Source organism: Triplophysa rosa, linkage group LG12 (genome assembly GCF_024868665.1).
Source record: "Triplophysa rosa linkage group LG12, Trosa_1v2, whole genome shotgun sequence".
Classification (NCBI taxonomy): domain Eukaryota; kingdom Metazoa; phylum Chordata; class Actinopteri; order Cypriniformes; family Nemacheilidae; genus Triplophysa; species Triplophysa rosa.
In genome coordinates, this window is record NC_079901.1 from 6,016,311 (window position 1) to 6,031,033 (window position 14,723).

General features: G+C 37.8%; 1 protein-coding gene across 7 annotated transcripts in view; it reads right to left on the reverse strand.

Annotated features, from left to right (window-relative positions):
- LOC130562961 (rho GTPase-activating protein 42) overlaps positions 1-14,723 on the reverse strand; it is a 104,613-nt gene that overhangs the window by 19,566 nt on the left and 70,324 nt on the right. For 5 of the 7 annotated variants that reach the window (XM_057348317.1, XM_057348316.1, XM_057348321.1 and 2 more), the window contains exons 5-11: positions 11,541-11,642; positions 10,887-10,997; positions 6,990-7,094; positions 5,367-5,496; positions 4,611-4,711; positions 4,428-4,537; positions 2,167-2,223 (exon numbers count right to left, since the gene is read on the reverse strand). In XM_057348317.1, coding sequence (XP_057204300.1) covers positions 2,167-2,223; positions 4,428-4,537; positions 4,611-4,711; positions 5,367-5,496; positions 6,990-7,094; positions 10,887-10,997; positions 11,541-11,642 — 716 coding nt within the window. The remainder of the gene's footprint in view (positions 1-2,166; positions 2,224-4,427; positions 4,538-4,610; positions 4,712-5,366; positions 5,497-6,989; positions 7,095-10,886; positions 10,998-11,540; positions 11,643-14,723) is intronic. The other 2 variants (XM_057348320.1, XM_057348319.1) reach the window with 1 other exon arrangement.

The window sequence follows — 14,723 nt, forward strand, 5'->3', positions numbered from 1 at the left end:
CTCAAGATCCTGTAAAGCTTAGTTTTCACAATGTTTTAATCCTCAAATGTCTCTAGAAAATCTAGGATTTCTTGGAACTGTGATCATGTTTGGGTAAATTATTAATATCATGCATTAAAAGAAAATACACATTCTTTCATCATTTAGTCACCCTCATTTGATTTAAAACCTGTATATGACAAATGAAGGTATTTTGAGAAATGTCTCAGTGGTTTTGTGTCCATACACTGAAAAAAATAACTTAAAACAAAATCCTAATAACAATTTGCACGAACATTTTTTAAGTAAAATTTGCTGCTATAATTCAAGTCCAACTTACTAACCAGAATAAAGTAAATTCTACTTATGAAATACATTTAGTTTTTGTTAAAATATCAAGTAAATGTTACTTTAACAAAAAATTACGCTGAACAAAAACATGTGTCTAACTCAAACTTCACAGATCACTTACTTTCATATTGAAATATACTACTTTTTTACAACATCAAGTAAGTAAGAAGAGACTGGTGGTCTCTGTACTGGCATTAGCACAGTTACTGTTTAATAACACACTTCATGACTAATATCCTGCCTCCCTCAGCCTATATGCACAAGCACCGCTCTTCTGAACATCGGTAACAACTTAAAAAAAACTTAAAAATAATACCAAAACTCTCCTAAATCTCAAAGATAAATCAACAAAAAACACGAACTTAACTTAACGAAAAACTTAAAATCACAGTTAATCTCCTAATGCAGTCAGATACAAAGCATGCTGGGAACTACAGATCAACTGCCAAGGTAGTTATATCTACAAAATATGATTTATGTTGTCTCAACACAAAATAAATAAGTAAACTTAATTTGACCAATTTAAATGGGTTTAACATAAGACATTGAGTTGGATTTACTTAATAAATTGTTCAATTAAAATTACCCAAACAAAATAATTAAAATCTTAACAACCAAAATTAGTAGATTTTATTCCCAAGATTTTCTGTTCATAACAGGAACATAATTATATTAAGTATATTTTAATCATTTATTTTCATAAAATCTACTAAGGTACAGTTATTCAGTGTATAGTGGAAATCAATGGGGTCAAATGTTGCTTGGTTACCAACATACTTCAAAATATCTTCTTTTATGTTCTTCAGAAGAAAGAAAGTCGTATATTAGAATGACATGAAGGTGAATAAATGAGAAAAGGATTTTCATTTTTGGATGAACTATTCCTTTGAGGAAATCAATGCTATGAATTTGGGGCGAATCCGTTGGGAGCGAAAACAAGGTAATGATTGGCTTAGACGTTTTTGCAAGCCTGAAATTAGTTTGTGAACTTGGTATAGACAAATCAATGCATAAAATATACTACCTACTTGCACATGAACTGCAAATGTATAAATGCGTTAGTTTTGTACTGTATATACTGTATATGTTGCAGTTATTGCGTAGACGTGATAAACTACTGTATAACAATATCAAAAATTTACATTTATATTCTTTTAAACAACGTCCATTACCAGGGTTGTCCCAGGAACACACAATGACCAGCACTTTTTGAAAAACACGGCTTTATACGATTGAGCTAAATACAAATGTGAGTCATCGATGTCAATCCCACATGCTTCAGTCAAAAACAACCTTGAATTGCTTTTTCACTTACAGAATGTCAAATGATTTCCATATCTGAGCAATGAGTTTCACAGCACCCTGAATCACAATCACCAATCAATTCACGAATATAAATGACTAGTAACACTATTAGGTATCGATTTAGAATAATGTTTCTGCCTACCTTTTGGAATAGCCCTTTGCATTAGTAGTGTGCCTGTAAGATGCCTACCTAGTGGCCTAGGTAGGTAGCCTGTTTTGAACCAGAGCTAAAATATATGTAGTAAAGTAAAGAATGCTTTTTACATTTTCTGGATGTCAAGTGATAGTTTGCGTTTTCAGATCCGATGTGATGGTGAAAGGGTAAAACCACACAGCCAGTTAAATCAAATCACACTATTTTTGCATCAATTACGAGTGCAGGGAGCGTGTTGGGTTTTCAACATGCAATCCTTTCAAAGTGATTAGGTGAGAAATTTGCTCAGAGCGGTATTTTGAATGCATGAGATCACAAGCGGCACTTATGAGCTTCAACATGCATCTGCGCTTTAAGACGCTGGGCTGGTCACATACCGGACTTTACAGAAAAATTGCAGTGGTCTGAAAAGAGTTCCACGATAGGTGGCATTTCTAGATTGAAATAAACAGAGAAGGGGCAGGGGAAATACAAGGTACACACACGGTAAAACAATCAGAAAATAAAACAAGGCAACCTTACACAAACACAAAGAAAGTCACGTTTGCCAACTACAAACCCGATTCCAAAAAAGTTGGGACACTGTACAAATTGTGAATAAAAACAGAATGCAATGATGTGGAAGTTTCAAATTTCAATATTTTATTCAGAATATAACATAGATGACATATCAAATGTTTAAACTGAGAGAATGTATCATTTTAAGGGAAAAATAAGGTGATTTTAAATTTCATGGCATCAACACATCTCAAAAAAGTTGGGACAAGGCCATGTTTACCACTGTGTGGCTTCCCCTCTTCTTTTTATAACAGTCTGCAAACGTCTGGGGACTGAGGAGACAAGTTGCTCAAGTTTAGGAATAGGAATGTTGTCCCATTCTTGTCTAATACAGGCTTCTAGTTGCTCGACTGTCTTAGGTCTTCTTTGTCGCATCTTCCTCTTTATGATGCGCCAAATGTTTTCTATGGGTGAAAGATCTGGACTGCAGGCTGGCCATTTCAGTACCCGGATCCTTCTTCTACGCAGCCATGATGTTGTAATTGATGCAGTATGTGGTCTGGCATTGTCATGTTGGAAAATGCAAGGTCTTCCCTGAAAGAGACGACGTCTGGATGGGAGCATATGTTGTTCTAGAACTTGGATATACCTTTCAGCATTGATGGTGCCTTTCCAGATGTGTAAGCTGCCCATGCCACACGCACTCATGCAACCCCATACCATCAGAGATGCAGGCTTCTGAACTGAGCGCTGATAACAACTTGGGTTGTCCTTGTCCTCTTTAGTCCGGATGACATGGCGTCCCGGTTTTCCAAAAAGAACTTCAAATTTTGATTCGTCTGACCACAGAACAGTTTTCCACTTTGCCACAGTCCATTTTAAATGAGCCTTGGCCCAGAGAAAACGCCTGCGCTTCTGGAGCATGTTTAGATATGGCTTCTTTTTTGACCTATAGAGCTTTAGCCGGCAACGGCGAATGGCACGGTGGATTGTGTTCACCGACAATGTTTTCTGGAAGTATTCCTGAGCCCATGTTGTGATTTCCATTACAGTAGCATTCCTGTATGTGATGCAGTGCCGTCTAAGGGCCCGAAGATCACGGGCATCCAGTATGGTTTTCCGGCCTTGACCCTTACGCACAGAGATTGTTCCAGATTCTCTGAATCTTTGGATGATATTATGCACTGTAGATGATGATAACTTCAAACTCTTTGCAATTTTTCTCTGAGAAACTCCTTTCTGATATTGCTCCACTATTTTTCGCCGCAGCATTGGGGGAATTGGTGATCCTCTGCCCATCTTGACTTCTGAGAGACACTGCCACTCTGAGAGGCTCTTTTTATACCCAATCATGTTGCCAATTGACCTAATAAGTTGCAAATTGGTCCTCCAGCTGTTCCTTATATGTACATTTAACTTTTCCGGCCTCTTATTGCTACCTGTCCCAACTTTTTTGGAATGTGTAGCTCTCATGAAATCCAAAATGAGCCAATATTTGGCATGACATTTCAAAATGTCTCACTTTCAACATTTGATATGTTATCTATATTCTATTGTGAATAAAATATAAGTTTATGAGATTCGTAAATTATTGCATTCCTTTTTTATTCACAATTTGTACAGTGTCCCAACTTTTTTGGAATCGGGTTTGTACTTCCCAATACACAAATCTGATCGGTTGAGAGTTAGTAAAATGTGCGTAATCAAACAAGTGCTCGTGTGGTTGTAAAAAAATTAAAAAGAAGGCATTGTTAGTCAGTGTTTAAACAGACACACAGTTAGAACCATGCAGAAGACAAAAAATAAAACAGGAAATTAAAGTCTTAAAGCAGGAAATGAAAAGAGAAACAGTATCAAGAATTAAAGGAACAGTTCACAAAAATGACAATTTGTTCATTTAATACCTCTCATGTCACTGTAAACATGTATGACTTCTTTCTTAAGTGAAACACAAAAGGAGAAATTTTACAGAATGGATAAGCAGCTCTGTTCTATACAATAAAAGTGACCCAAACTCAAGAAATCACCAAAAAGATGTCTTTAAACATCTTTGTGTTTCATAAAAGACAGAAAGTCATACAGATTTATGCATGAAGACGAGGAAATATTGGGGAAAAAATCAACATCAAAAATTCCTCACCTTTCGACCACCTCAATATCAAAACAGAAGCGTTTATCAATGGAGTCTGTCTTCCTCCTAATGCAGGACTTCAGTTTGAACGTCTCCGAAGAACTCGCTGTGACTCCATTCTGAGTGAAGACGAGACAGAGTTTGAGATACCTTTAAACGGCACCTACAGCAGTCACATGATCGGTTCTGTACCTGTTTATTGGTGGCCTTCGCCTCCGTGTTGCACATGCTGAAGGTTTTAAGGCTCTTGTCGTATGTACAGTAATGGCGTGTCCACGTGCAACCCAAAGGTCCTGCAGCACAAAAATGACATGAAGAGTAACTTGCTTTGAAAGAAAAAAAGATCTTCACACACATGTGCATTTATATCTAACAGATATTAATAATGCATAAACAAAACATATATGTTTCAAATACATTTTGGCGAAAAAAGATTTCTTTACTATATGTACACATCATATTTTGGGGTTGAGAATGCTGCACTTGACCTTAAAATGTAAAGTAAGTTTATTTATGAAAATTAAATGAAAATTTGCAGCTTTATATATATATATATACTGTATATATATATATATATATATATATATATATACATTTAAACCTTATACATTTCAAATATATACTGACACATTACTAAAATATGCATCAGTCCACCAGGTGGCAATGTTACTCCTCCACAGATCAAACTCTTCACTGTGGCATCTGAAATTATATCATTACCAAATCTAGTCTAATCTTGTTTACATGTACACAGCAATTTGGGATCGGTATTTCCTCAAAAGTTAGATTTTGGAAGCTAAAACACAAGAAGGTCAAATAGATAAAAATACATACACAAGATAACATATTATATAACCTAGAGTCCTGTTTTTATAAAACTTTAAAGAAGTGTCTGGCCATGAAGGCCACAGGTTATTTATCCATCTGTTTCCTCTGTAAAGCACTCACGTTTCTCCTGGACATAGAGGTAGCCCTCCATGGTCCACTGGCCCGGGGGATGCTGGTCCTGATCGGCAGACCGAACTCTGTTCATCAGCTTTTCGACTTCCTGCTTTGTGCTCAAAAAGTTGTTCCTTGTCTTCATCCCACAAACAAACACACATATGCACACGAATCATGAGCATCATACATCCCATGTTGCCTTTCATTCCATTTCATTCATTCATTTTTGGGTTGTCTTGTTTGGGGACACAGCTGAAATATGTGTAGACTAGAGGACCATGTACTGTTGTGTTACACTGATAACTCCTTACGAACAAAACATATGGGAATAAACTGGAAAATATAAAGCAATATATAATGCATTTTCATTTCCATATACTACAAGTGCTTATAATTTTCAATATATGAAAGTGGCAATTTTAATATTTTATTATATTAACAATGTATTATTCTATATATTTTCAAATATACAAATTTTATCCTGTATACATGATTTAATAACTGACAGTTAAAGAAAATACTGTATATTTTCTTTGCATAAAGGGCATCAGGTGGTATATGGTATTTTAAAGACCCACTTAAGTGCTTTAAAATGTGCAGTTTTGTTTGATATGTTGACAAAACTTCCAGTGAAACACAAAGTTATGGTGGGACATACAATATTTGGTGGTTCCCCTTTAATAGCCAAACAGTTTCTCTCACATTTTGTCTAGAATCTGATAAGAAGCAGAAGTGCAGAATGATGTCATAAAATCACCGAGCTGTACTGGTACATAGTGCTTATGTATTCTAAATGTGAATTTTGTTATTGTCTTAGAGTAAACCAGTTTAAAGATATCCTTAAGGCTAACATGCCCATACTTAAACCATAAGATAAAAAAATCTTTTAAAAATATATATATTTTAATATATTTTGTTGTTCCATGCATCATGTTCAAAAACCACAATAGGACCATGATACATTAAAAAAACTAGCTGCACAACGTGCTCTCCAGAAAAACAGCTCTTTCATATATTCAGATTTACGCCTCAAAATATCAACCATAAATACCAAGCGCATTAACAATTCTGTCTGTCCCAGGTTGCTGAAACAAACGAAATAAATGTGCCCATATTCTACCGTCTCCCTCTAGAGAACTGACATAACAGCCCAATATCTCATTCTGAGACACTCCTACAATATTAAAGGTGCCTGTCCATTACAAAGACATCGCTGTGATCAACGTGTCCATAATGAAGTACAGTCAGAGGCGACGTCTGACGCTCTCACAGCATTATTAACTCAGAGGATAAAGGCCGCAGAGCTGAGGCACAGATCTCCACAGACTGAGACCCCGCGACACGCAAGCACACAAAAACCCAGAGCTTACTGTGACGGGGTGAAAGGTCACCGAGCCATACACAAGCAGCAGGAAGCGTTTCATAACAGACCAGCACTAAAGACACAGAGCAGGTTACAGCACAGACACGAGCTCCAAGTCATTCCCTGTCGAGCTTTGACCTTTCTTATATGTGCGTGACGCGACCTTTATTAACACCACGCGGCTCTGTGAGTATATTTTCAGAAACACTTTTGCACGTTTCTGGTCAAAGAGGTGGCTAAAGTGAAAAAGGTGAACGAGGACTTACATTTTGCAGGTTGAACTGTAGCTGTTGTTTGTAGGGCTCAAATTCGTGGGCCAGTTCATATCCCTCGTGGTAGAATGTGAACAGGCCCTGCAGAAAGGCCAAAAGCTGTAAACCAAATAAAGAAAGTCACATTATTGATGTTACACAACATAGTAGATAAAACACAGTTCTTCCCTTTTCGTCAGTGCAAACAGGGATTTCACAATGCTTTTGTGTTATTTTGAAAGTAGGGGTGTGAAGAGGTTAAAAAGAACAACTGTTAAAAAGATTGACAAATCCACAACATATAGGTCAAAGGTCAAACAATATTCTCAGGTCAAAACAACTCATCTAAGGCGAAGTGTTTTAAAACCGGGGGTGGCTGAACCACTAGGTGGGCTTGACAAGCTTCTTAGGGGGACTTTAAAATAAGACAAAACAAGCATTAAAACCAGCTTTTAGTTAGTTATTTCATTCATATATTTTAACAAGTTCTGTTTTTGGTGTCATGTCAAATTAACCAGATAATTGCATATACTAGTCCCCCGTCCCTGTTTGTTCTCATCATAACACCCTGCACACCTCAGTGTGTCTGCCCAGATAGCACAGGTATGTCTGTAAGAGGTCTGCTAAAGATCTGGAAAACATTTGCTGTGTAAAAACATCTGCGAAATTTCTTAGAAAGAGCAGTTTTATATACATTCTAAATTATAGACTCTTACAGAAATCTTTCAGATGTCTATATGACATCTGACAGGAGGAGACATCTCAGAGACGTATTGCAGACGTACAAACAATAAAAAATACTTGCAGATGTAAATGCGGACATCAAATAGATGTCTGCCAGATGTATGTGTGCTATCAAGATAAATGTCAATCCGATGTCTGCATTTACATCATTAAGACATATTTTTTTGATTGCTACCACATCTGCAATACGTCTCTGAGACGTTTCCTGTCAGATGTCATATAGACATCTAGAAGATGTCTGTAAGATGTTTATGATTTAGAATGTATGTAAAACTGATTTTTCTAAGACGTTTAGCAGATGTTTTTACACAGCAGATGTTTTACAGATCTCTAGTAGACATCTCACAGATGTATCTGTGCTATCTGGTCAGAAAGAAAAGAAACTACCAATTTTAATGTTCCGTTTTATCAAACTTGTCATATGTTTGACTGTCGTATAGTTAATGTCCAATTCATGTTTTTTCTAGTGTATACGTTCATTGTAAGTGTAAAATATGTTAATTATAAGTGCATAAATGTAAACAATTTTACGTTTTTGTTTGTTTTTACCAACCGAGAGACATGTTGAAATTGTTTTTATGGTAATTGACAGCATGTCACAGATGTTGTCAACAGATAACTTAATAACTTAATCTAAATCTAAATATTCGTCTAAATATTGACAAGCAAGCATGTTACACTTCTATTTTTGTGCTAAAAATGCTAGCTTCGGCGTTTTCATTAGCATTTCGTTTCATTTCATGTTCTTCTGCTCCTGACACTGTACTTAGGGATAGTTCTGGCTGAAAACTTCAAAGATGTGGATATCACACCCAGAAACCTGACATTAGACCAAACTGCGGTGCTTCTGGGAGATTAAGCGTGTTGTTTACCTCATGCCAGGTGATAAACACTTTGAAAGCCCTCTAAATCTACACAGCACATTCTCTGGCTCACATTAGCTCTCGGTTACGCGTATAAATATGCCTAATGCAGGAATGAGTCATGTAAGTTATGTCGGTTGCGTTCATATTCGAGGTTGAGCTTTATTGCTGGAGCTCTGTCTGCTGAGTGTAAATTTAGACATCCGGTGGAGTCGATGCAAATATGAAAATAACTGAACAAAGAGCTAATTTATGTCAAAGCTATTTCATGTTTAATACTGTGGATTGTGTTCACAACAGTAAACACGCACACATACCATCTACAGTATGAGTTACAGTAAGAGGAAAATATTATTGCTCAGAGGTTACTCTTTTGAACCTCGGGAGAGTTAATAACTCAATTGTGTCATGTATGATGTGTTATTATTACAAAATGTCACTTTTATCTTAAATGTTAGTATATAGTTTCGAATTTAGTACAAACAGTATAGCTCAGGGCTGGGTTTCCCGAAACCTTCATAACACTACGTCGTTCTTAAGAATATATCGCTACCACTCTTAAGGTGTAATTGCGCCGGGTGTACGATAGGGTCCATTAAGTTTGTGGAAAATAGTCTTTAGTACTTCTAATCATGGTGTCTCAAAATAGCACAGTTGAGTACACTTAGATCTTAGAGAAGTTTATGAACTATTTTTTGTATATAAATTTACAGTGTATTTTAGTGCAGTATTTCTTAATTTTCCACCTGGGCACATTATAAAACAATTCTGGCTGCTATGGGGCCATAAATACTCAGTAAAACATTTTTTCCTGTAAAATTAAATTGGTTTCTCTGTTTTTCTTGTAAATTTGCAGTCCTTTTCTGTAATTTGAAAATTTTTGACCGTATTTCAAAAACTGAACTTTTCCGAATATACAGTAAATATACAGTAAATAATATAACAGTTTTCCCCGTAAAATTATAGTAAATTTGCAGTCCTTTTCTGTAATTTGACAGTTTTTGACTGTATTTCAAAAATACTTGATAAATCTGTTAATAAAACTGTAACACAAAATTGGGATATTATACGTGAAAAATCTGTAAAAAATAATAGTAAAATTCTGTAAAATTACGTTTTTTGCACCTTTTCAAACTGGTTTATTTTTTTCTTTGATATCCACAAGTAACCAGCAATATTTAAAACCCTTGTTTTAATGCAGTGATGATTAACAGGTGAGTAGGCGGTGCTTCATTGTTGTCCAGGATACATCAGCATGTAGCATTTACAGATGTGCTTATGGGTCAAAGACGAAAAAGGGTTTGAGCGTAAAAACAATAAGTGTAATACTGCTTTAAATTGTTGTTGTTACATTTTTTTTAACATTTTCTGTTTAATTTAATTGCATTTTTGTTTTTGTTTTTCTGAGCAAAAAACAAATATCATGCATTTTTCCCTGATTTACAGAAGATGCCCACTAAATTGTCATTGAGTGTAACAAACTTGTCAGGCATATTTACAACAAAATCTATTTATGACATATTAAAAGACTAATTACTTTCACCCCAAAAGCGAATTAGTTGTAATTAATAATTTTTACTAATTTAAAGCACAATTAACTGTAATATGCTCCCTTATTCTTGTATATATTTTAATATGTACAAGTCAGAAAAAGCATGATGTTTGAATTTGGACATATATTGTGTTACACTCAATGACAATGTTTATTTCAACCAAATTTTGACATTTTATTCTCCAAAAACTTAGTTGAAACCATAAAGTAGACATTCTTCTTACATTTAATGTGCTTGGACATAAAATCACTTTTGTACATTTCTTTTGGGGACATCTTAATGTCTTTGACCCTTATACACATCTTTAACTACATCCAAATGTTATGATCAAACACATTTTACTCCTATTGCTCTCCACTAACACAAATCATAACACCAAGTGTACAGGGCTTCAGATTGTTCACTGCAGAATTTTTTTTCTCTTCTATGGAATTTAATGTGTAACTGCTTACATATTCGAATGGCTTCATTTTTGCTAAACAGTGTAAGTTAAGAGAAGGCGGTTGTAGGACAGAAAATGACAGCTGAAGTTTTAAGTAAGTTGGCATCACAGAACAGTGAGATTATGACTTCACTGCTCATAAACAGCTCGGCCATCTCCTGTTGGCTGCAAAACCATTACAGACCAGATGGCTACATTCTCATCATGACATTACACAACATGATGGACATTTGACATGCATATAATACGTATTTCTGTGTCTCTATGTGTGCATAAGGGTGACAGTATCATGACAAAATGGAGTACTTACCGGCTCAACAAATTCAAATTTCTTCTTCTCTTGGACTTCCTGAATTTTGAAGACGTATTCTAGCGAGGCATCAAAAAATAGTTGTCTGTCCTTATCAATCTGCGCATCAGCCTGCAATGTGAAGAAAGAGTGTCGTTACCCTGGAGACAGACGGAGACGATGACTGCCAGGATCACACGCTCATTTGGACGTGTTTGAGATATGGTTAATGGTTATATCTGAGAATTTCTGTCACCGCTGTGGGATAATGTGAAGGAAATTGTGTTGAACAAAATGTGCTGGAACATCTTTGAAAGGCAGAAAAGAATCAAGACAAAAAACACAAACTAAAGGCTTAAAACACTGACATTTTAAACAACCCCTGAAACACAACCACAAAAATTGCGATATTTTTAATAATAATAACGTGTTTTTGTCTTGTCTTTCTTTATACATTTCACTATTAATAGCCTCCAGTACACTGTACAGTGAATATGCAGTCCAATACTGACAACATCTCCGATGCAACATTACATTTAAAAAGTCTCTTTTTTAAGTGAATCTCTTCACTTAAACTAATATCAAATTTAAACACTATCATTTCTTAGGTACTGTTTTCTTCTTCAGAAAATGCAAATCTAGGCTTGTGAATCTAGTGTTTGCTGTATGATTCACCTCTTGGAGAGCTGTTTCTTTTTTTCTGGATGACAGGTTGAGATGTTTTTCCAGTGTTGAATAATACTTCTCTGTCTCCTTGTCAAATTTCTTCTTTCCCTCCTATAAAACACAGCAGCAATTTGTTATTTGCAATTAATTCGCATTCATGTGCAAGTCTGTGATCTAGACCTCTGTAAAAATCCAAAAGTATGAAAAAAATTATGTGTTTATCTACTGAATCAAAAATATGTCATAGATAACAAAATGCCAAACATTTACATTTAGTCATTTAGCAGACGCTTTTATCCAAAGCGACTTACAGATGAGGGAAACAATGGAAGCAATTGGAAGGACATAAGGACAACAAAAAGCATGAGTGCAAGAAAAGAAAATTGGTCTCATATAGCCTATCACAGTATACAGAGCTAAGGAAATTTTTTTTTTCAAACCACAAGACATCTGCAAACACAATCATAGTATTTTTCAGTTTTTTTTCGGAGCCATTTTTGTTCATTATTTCTGGCAAAGTGTGCATGCCACTTGGTTTAATATTTTGTTGTCTATATATATATATATTATATAATATATATCATTATAATATCTATTATTATATATATATATATTAGTATATTAATTCATTTTTATTTTATTTCTTTTATATTTTATTATTTTTAGTTTTTATTATTTTTAGGTCCAGCGTCAGCTTGTCATGTGTCTACCAGACCATTAGGTGGCAATCTAATACTTTATCATTATCACACAGACGCTGTTCCTGTACTCCAGTGAGATATGTAGGTATTGTGTATACAGTTTAAGCTTAAATTGATGTATTGCATGCAAATAAGTGAACTGTCACCCCAAAGCATATAAAACGGCACCAACTAAGCTTAAAGAGGATTTTATACTTCATCATTCGTGCTTACGAGCTCGCAAGATGAATTGATCTCTGTTCTCAGCAGAGGTACGGTGGAGGAGCAAAGCACAAAGCTTTCTTCAGATCTCATATTGAAAATCTGCACAGTCACCTTGACTGCCATTTGAATGTAACTCGTCTAAGGTCTACGGGTCAACATTTAATAAGATTTCATTGCCTGACAGGTGAAGACAGAAATCTAGCTCTGTTAAGCCTCAGAGCTGACTCATTAAAGGAAAAATCTTTTCTCACCCTCGTGTCATTGCCAAGCCGCGAAAAGAATCGTCGGTGAGCGCTTTTTTATACAACGACACTGACCATGTCTGTCAAGCTCAGTAAAAGTAGGAAAAAACATATTGAAAGTAGTCATATCACTTGTACGCTATATTTCAAGTCTTCGGAAGACATTCGGTAGATTGTAAGGAACATATTGAAACAAGTTATTTGGTCTGTCCTACACCGTAGCTCTCAAATCCCTTCTGCATTCCAGATATTTGCACAACAGAGCCAATGAATGCAAAACCAAATGTTATTCAAGACAAGATTTTTAGACTTGTTTCGATCCACACACATCTATCATACAGCTACAGAATTCTCAAATACAGAGCACATGTATGGTCTACTTATGATGTTTTGTCACGAACTGGCAGAAAGAACCCAAGCGCAGGCAACGGCAGTGAAGGGGTTAACAGATATCTTTATTTAAACCAAAACAGAAACAAAACACCCACAATGGGGAAAACGAATCTAAGAAATATATATAAAACAAAAGACTTCCCACGAGGGGGCAAAATAAAAACAAGAACTATAAACTAAACTAAAGGACACGACCAAACGTCTTAAATAATACAATGAACAAAACTCACAAAACACGAACAGGACAAGGAACAGGACCACGGGTAGCAACACCAGCTAGACCACAGTACACCGTACGTACACAACGCACCAAACACAATGACCGAGCACAGGACAAAGAAACATGAGGGTTTAAATAGGGAAGACAAACGAGGGATAACGACATGGGGCAGGTGTGGGACATTAAACACAGAAAGATAACGAGGAAACAAGAGGAATGGGGCCAATGACAAGACACTGGAGAGAACGTATATTATTGTCAAACGGACAATAATATGTTTCTCTCCACACATAACCAAAGACTTTGTCATGGCTCTGCTACAGGACCAAGAAAAACATGACTAAGGAAGCAGAGCCATGACAGAAGCCCCCCCTTTAATGAGCACCTCCAGGTGCTCACCAAGGGGTAGACGGACAAGACAAGGCAGACCGAGACAAAGACAAAAACCAGACAAACATGGTGAACATGACAAGGGGTAGACAGGACAACAAGACTACAGGACTGGGGTGGCATAACAAAAATAACAAACATGGTAGGGGGGGTGGGGCAAAACAAGAGTTCATAGGGGGTAGTCCAAAAGGGTTGGGGGGAACAGTCCCAGTCCCCGGCTGCGCTCGAGGGCGCTGAGTCCTAGGGGACTTAGGAGGAGTCCTGGGGGGAACAGTCTTTGACCCTGGGAGTCTCCCAGGGACCGGCTGGAAGGCCGGCTGGACAGGGCTTGACGCCGGCTGGAAGGCCGGCTGGACAGGGCTTGACGCCGGCTGGAAGGCCGGCTGGAAGGCCGGCTGGACATGGCTTGACGCCGGCTGGAAGGCCGGCTGGACATGGCTTGACGCCGGCTGGAAGGCCGGCTGGACATGGCTTGACGCCGGCTGGAAGGCCGGCTGGACATGGCTTGACGCCGGCTGGAAGGCCGGCTGGACATGGCTTGACGCCGGCTGGAAGGCCGGCTGGACATGGCTTGACGCCGGCTGGAAGGCCGGCTGGACATGGCTTGACGCCGGCTGGAAGGCCGGCTGGACATGGCTTGACGCCGGCTGGAAGGCCGGCTGGACATGGCTTGACGCCGGCTGGAAGGCCGGCTGGACATGGCTTGACGCCGGCTGGAAGGCCGGCTGGACATGGCTTGACGCCGGCTGGAAGGCCGGCTGGACATGGCTTGACGCCGGCTGGAAGGCCGGCTGGACATGGCTTGACGCCGGCTGGAAGGCCGGCTGGACATGGCTTGACGCCGGCTGGAAGGCCGGCTGGACATGGCTTGACGCCGGCTGGAAGGCCGGCTGGACATGGCTTGACGCCAGCTGGAAGGCCGGCTCGACATGGCTTGACGCCGGCTGGATGGCCGGCTGGACATGGCTTGACGCCGGCTGGATGGCCGGCTGGACACTCACATACATAACCAAAGACTTTGTCATGGCTCTGCTACAGGACC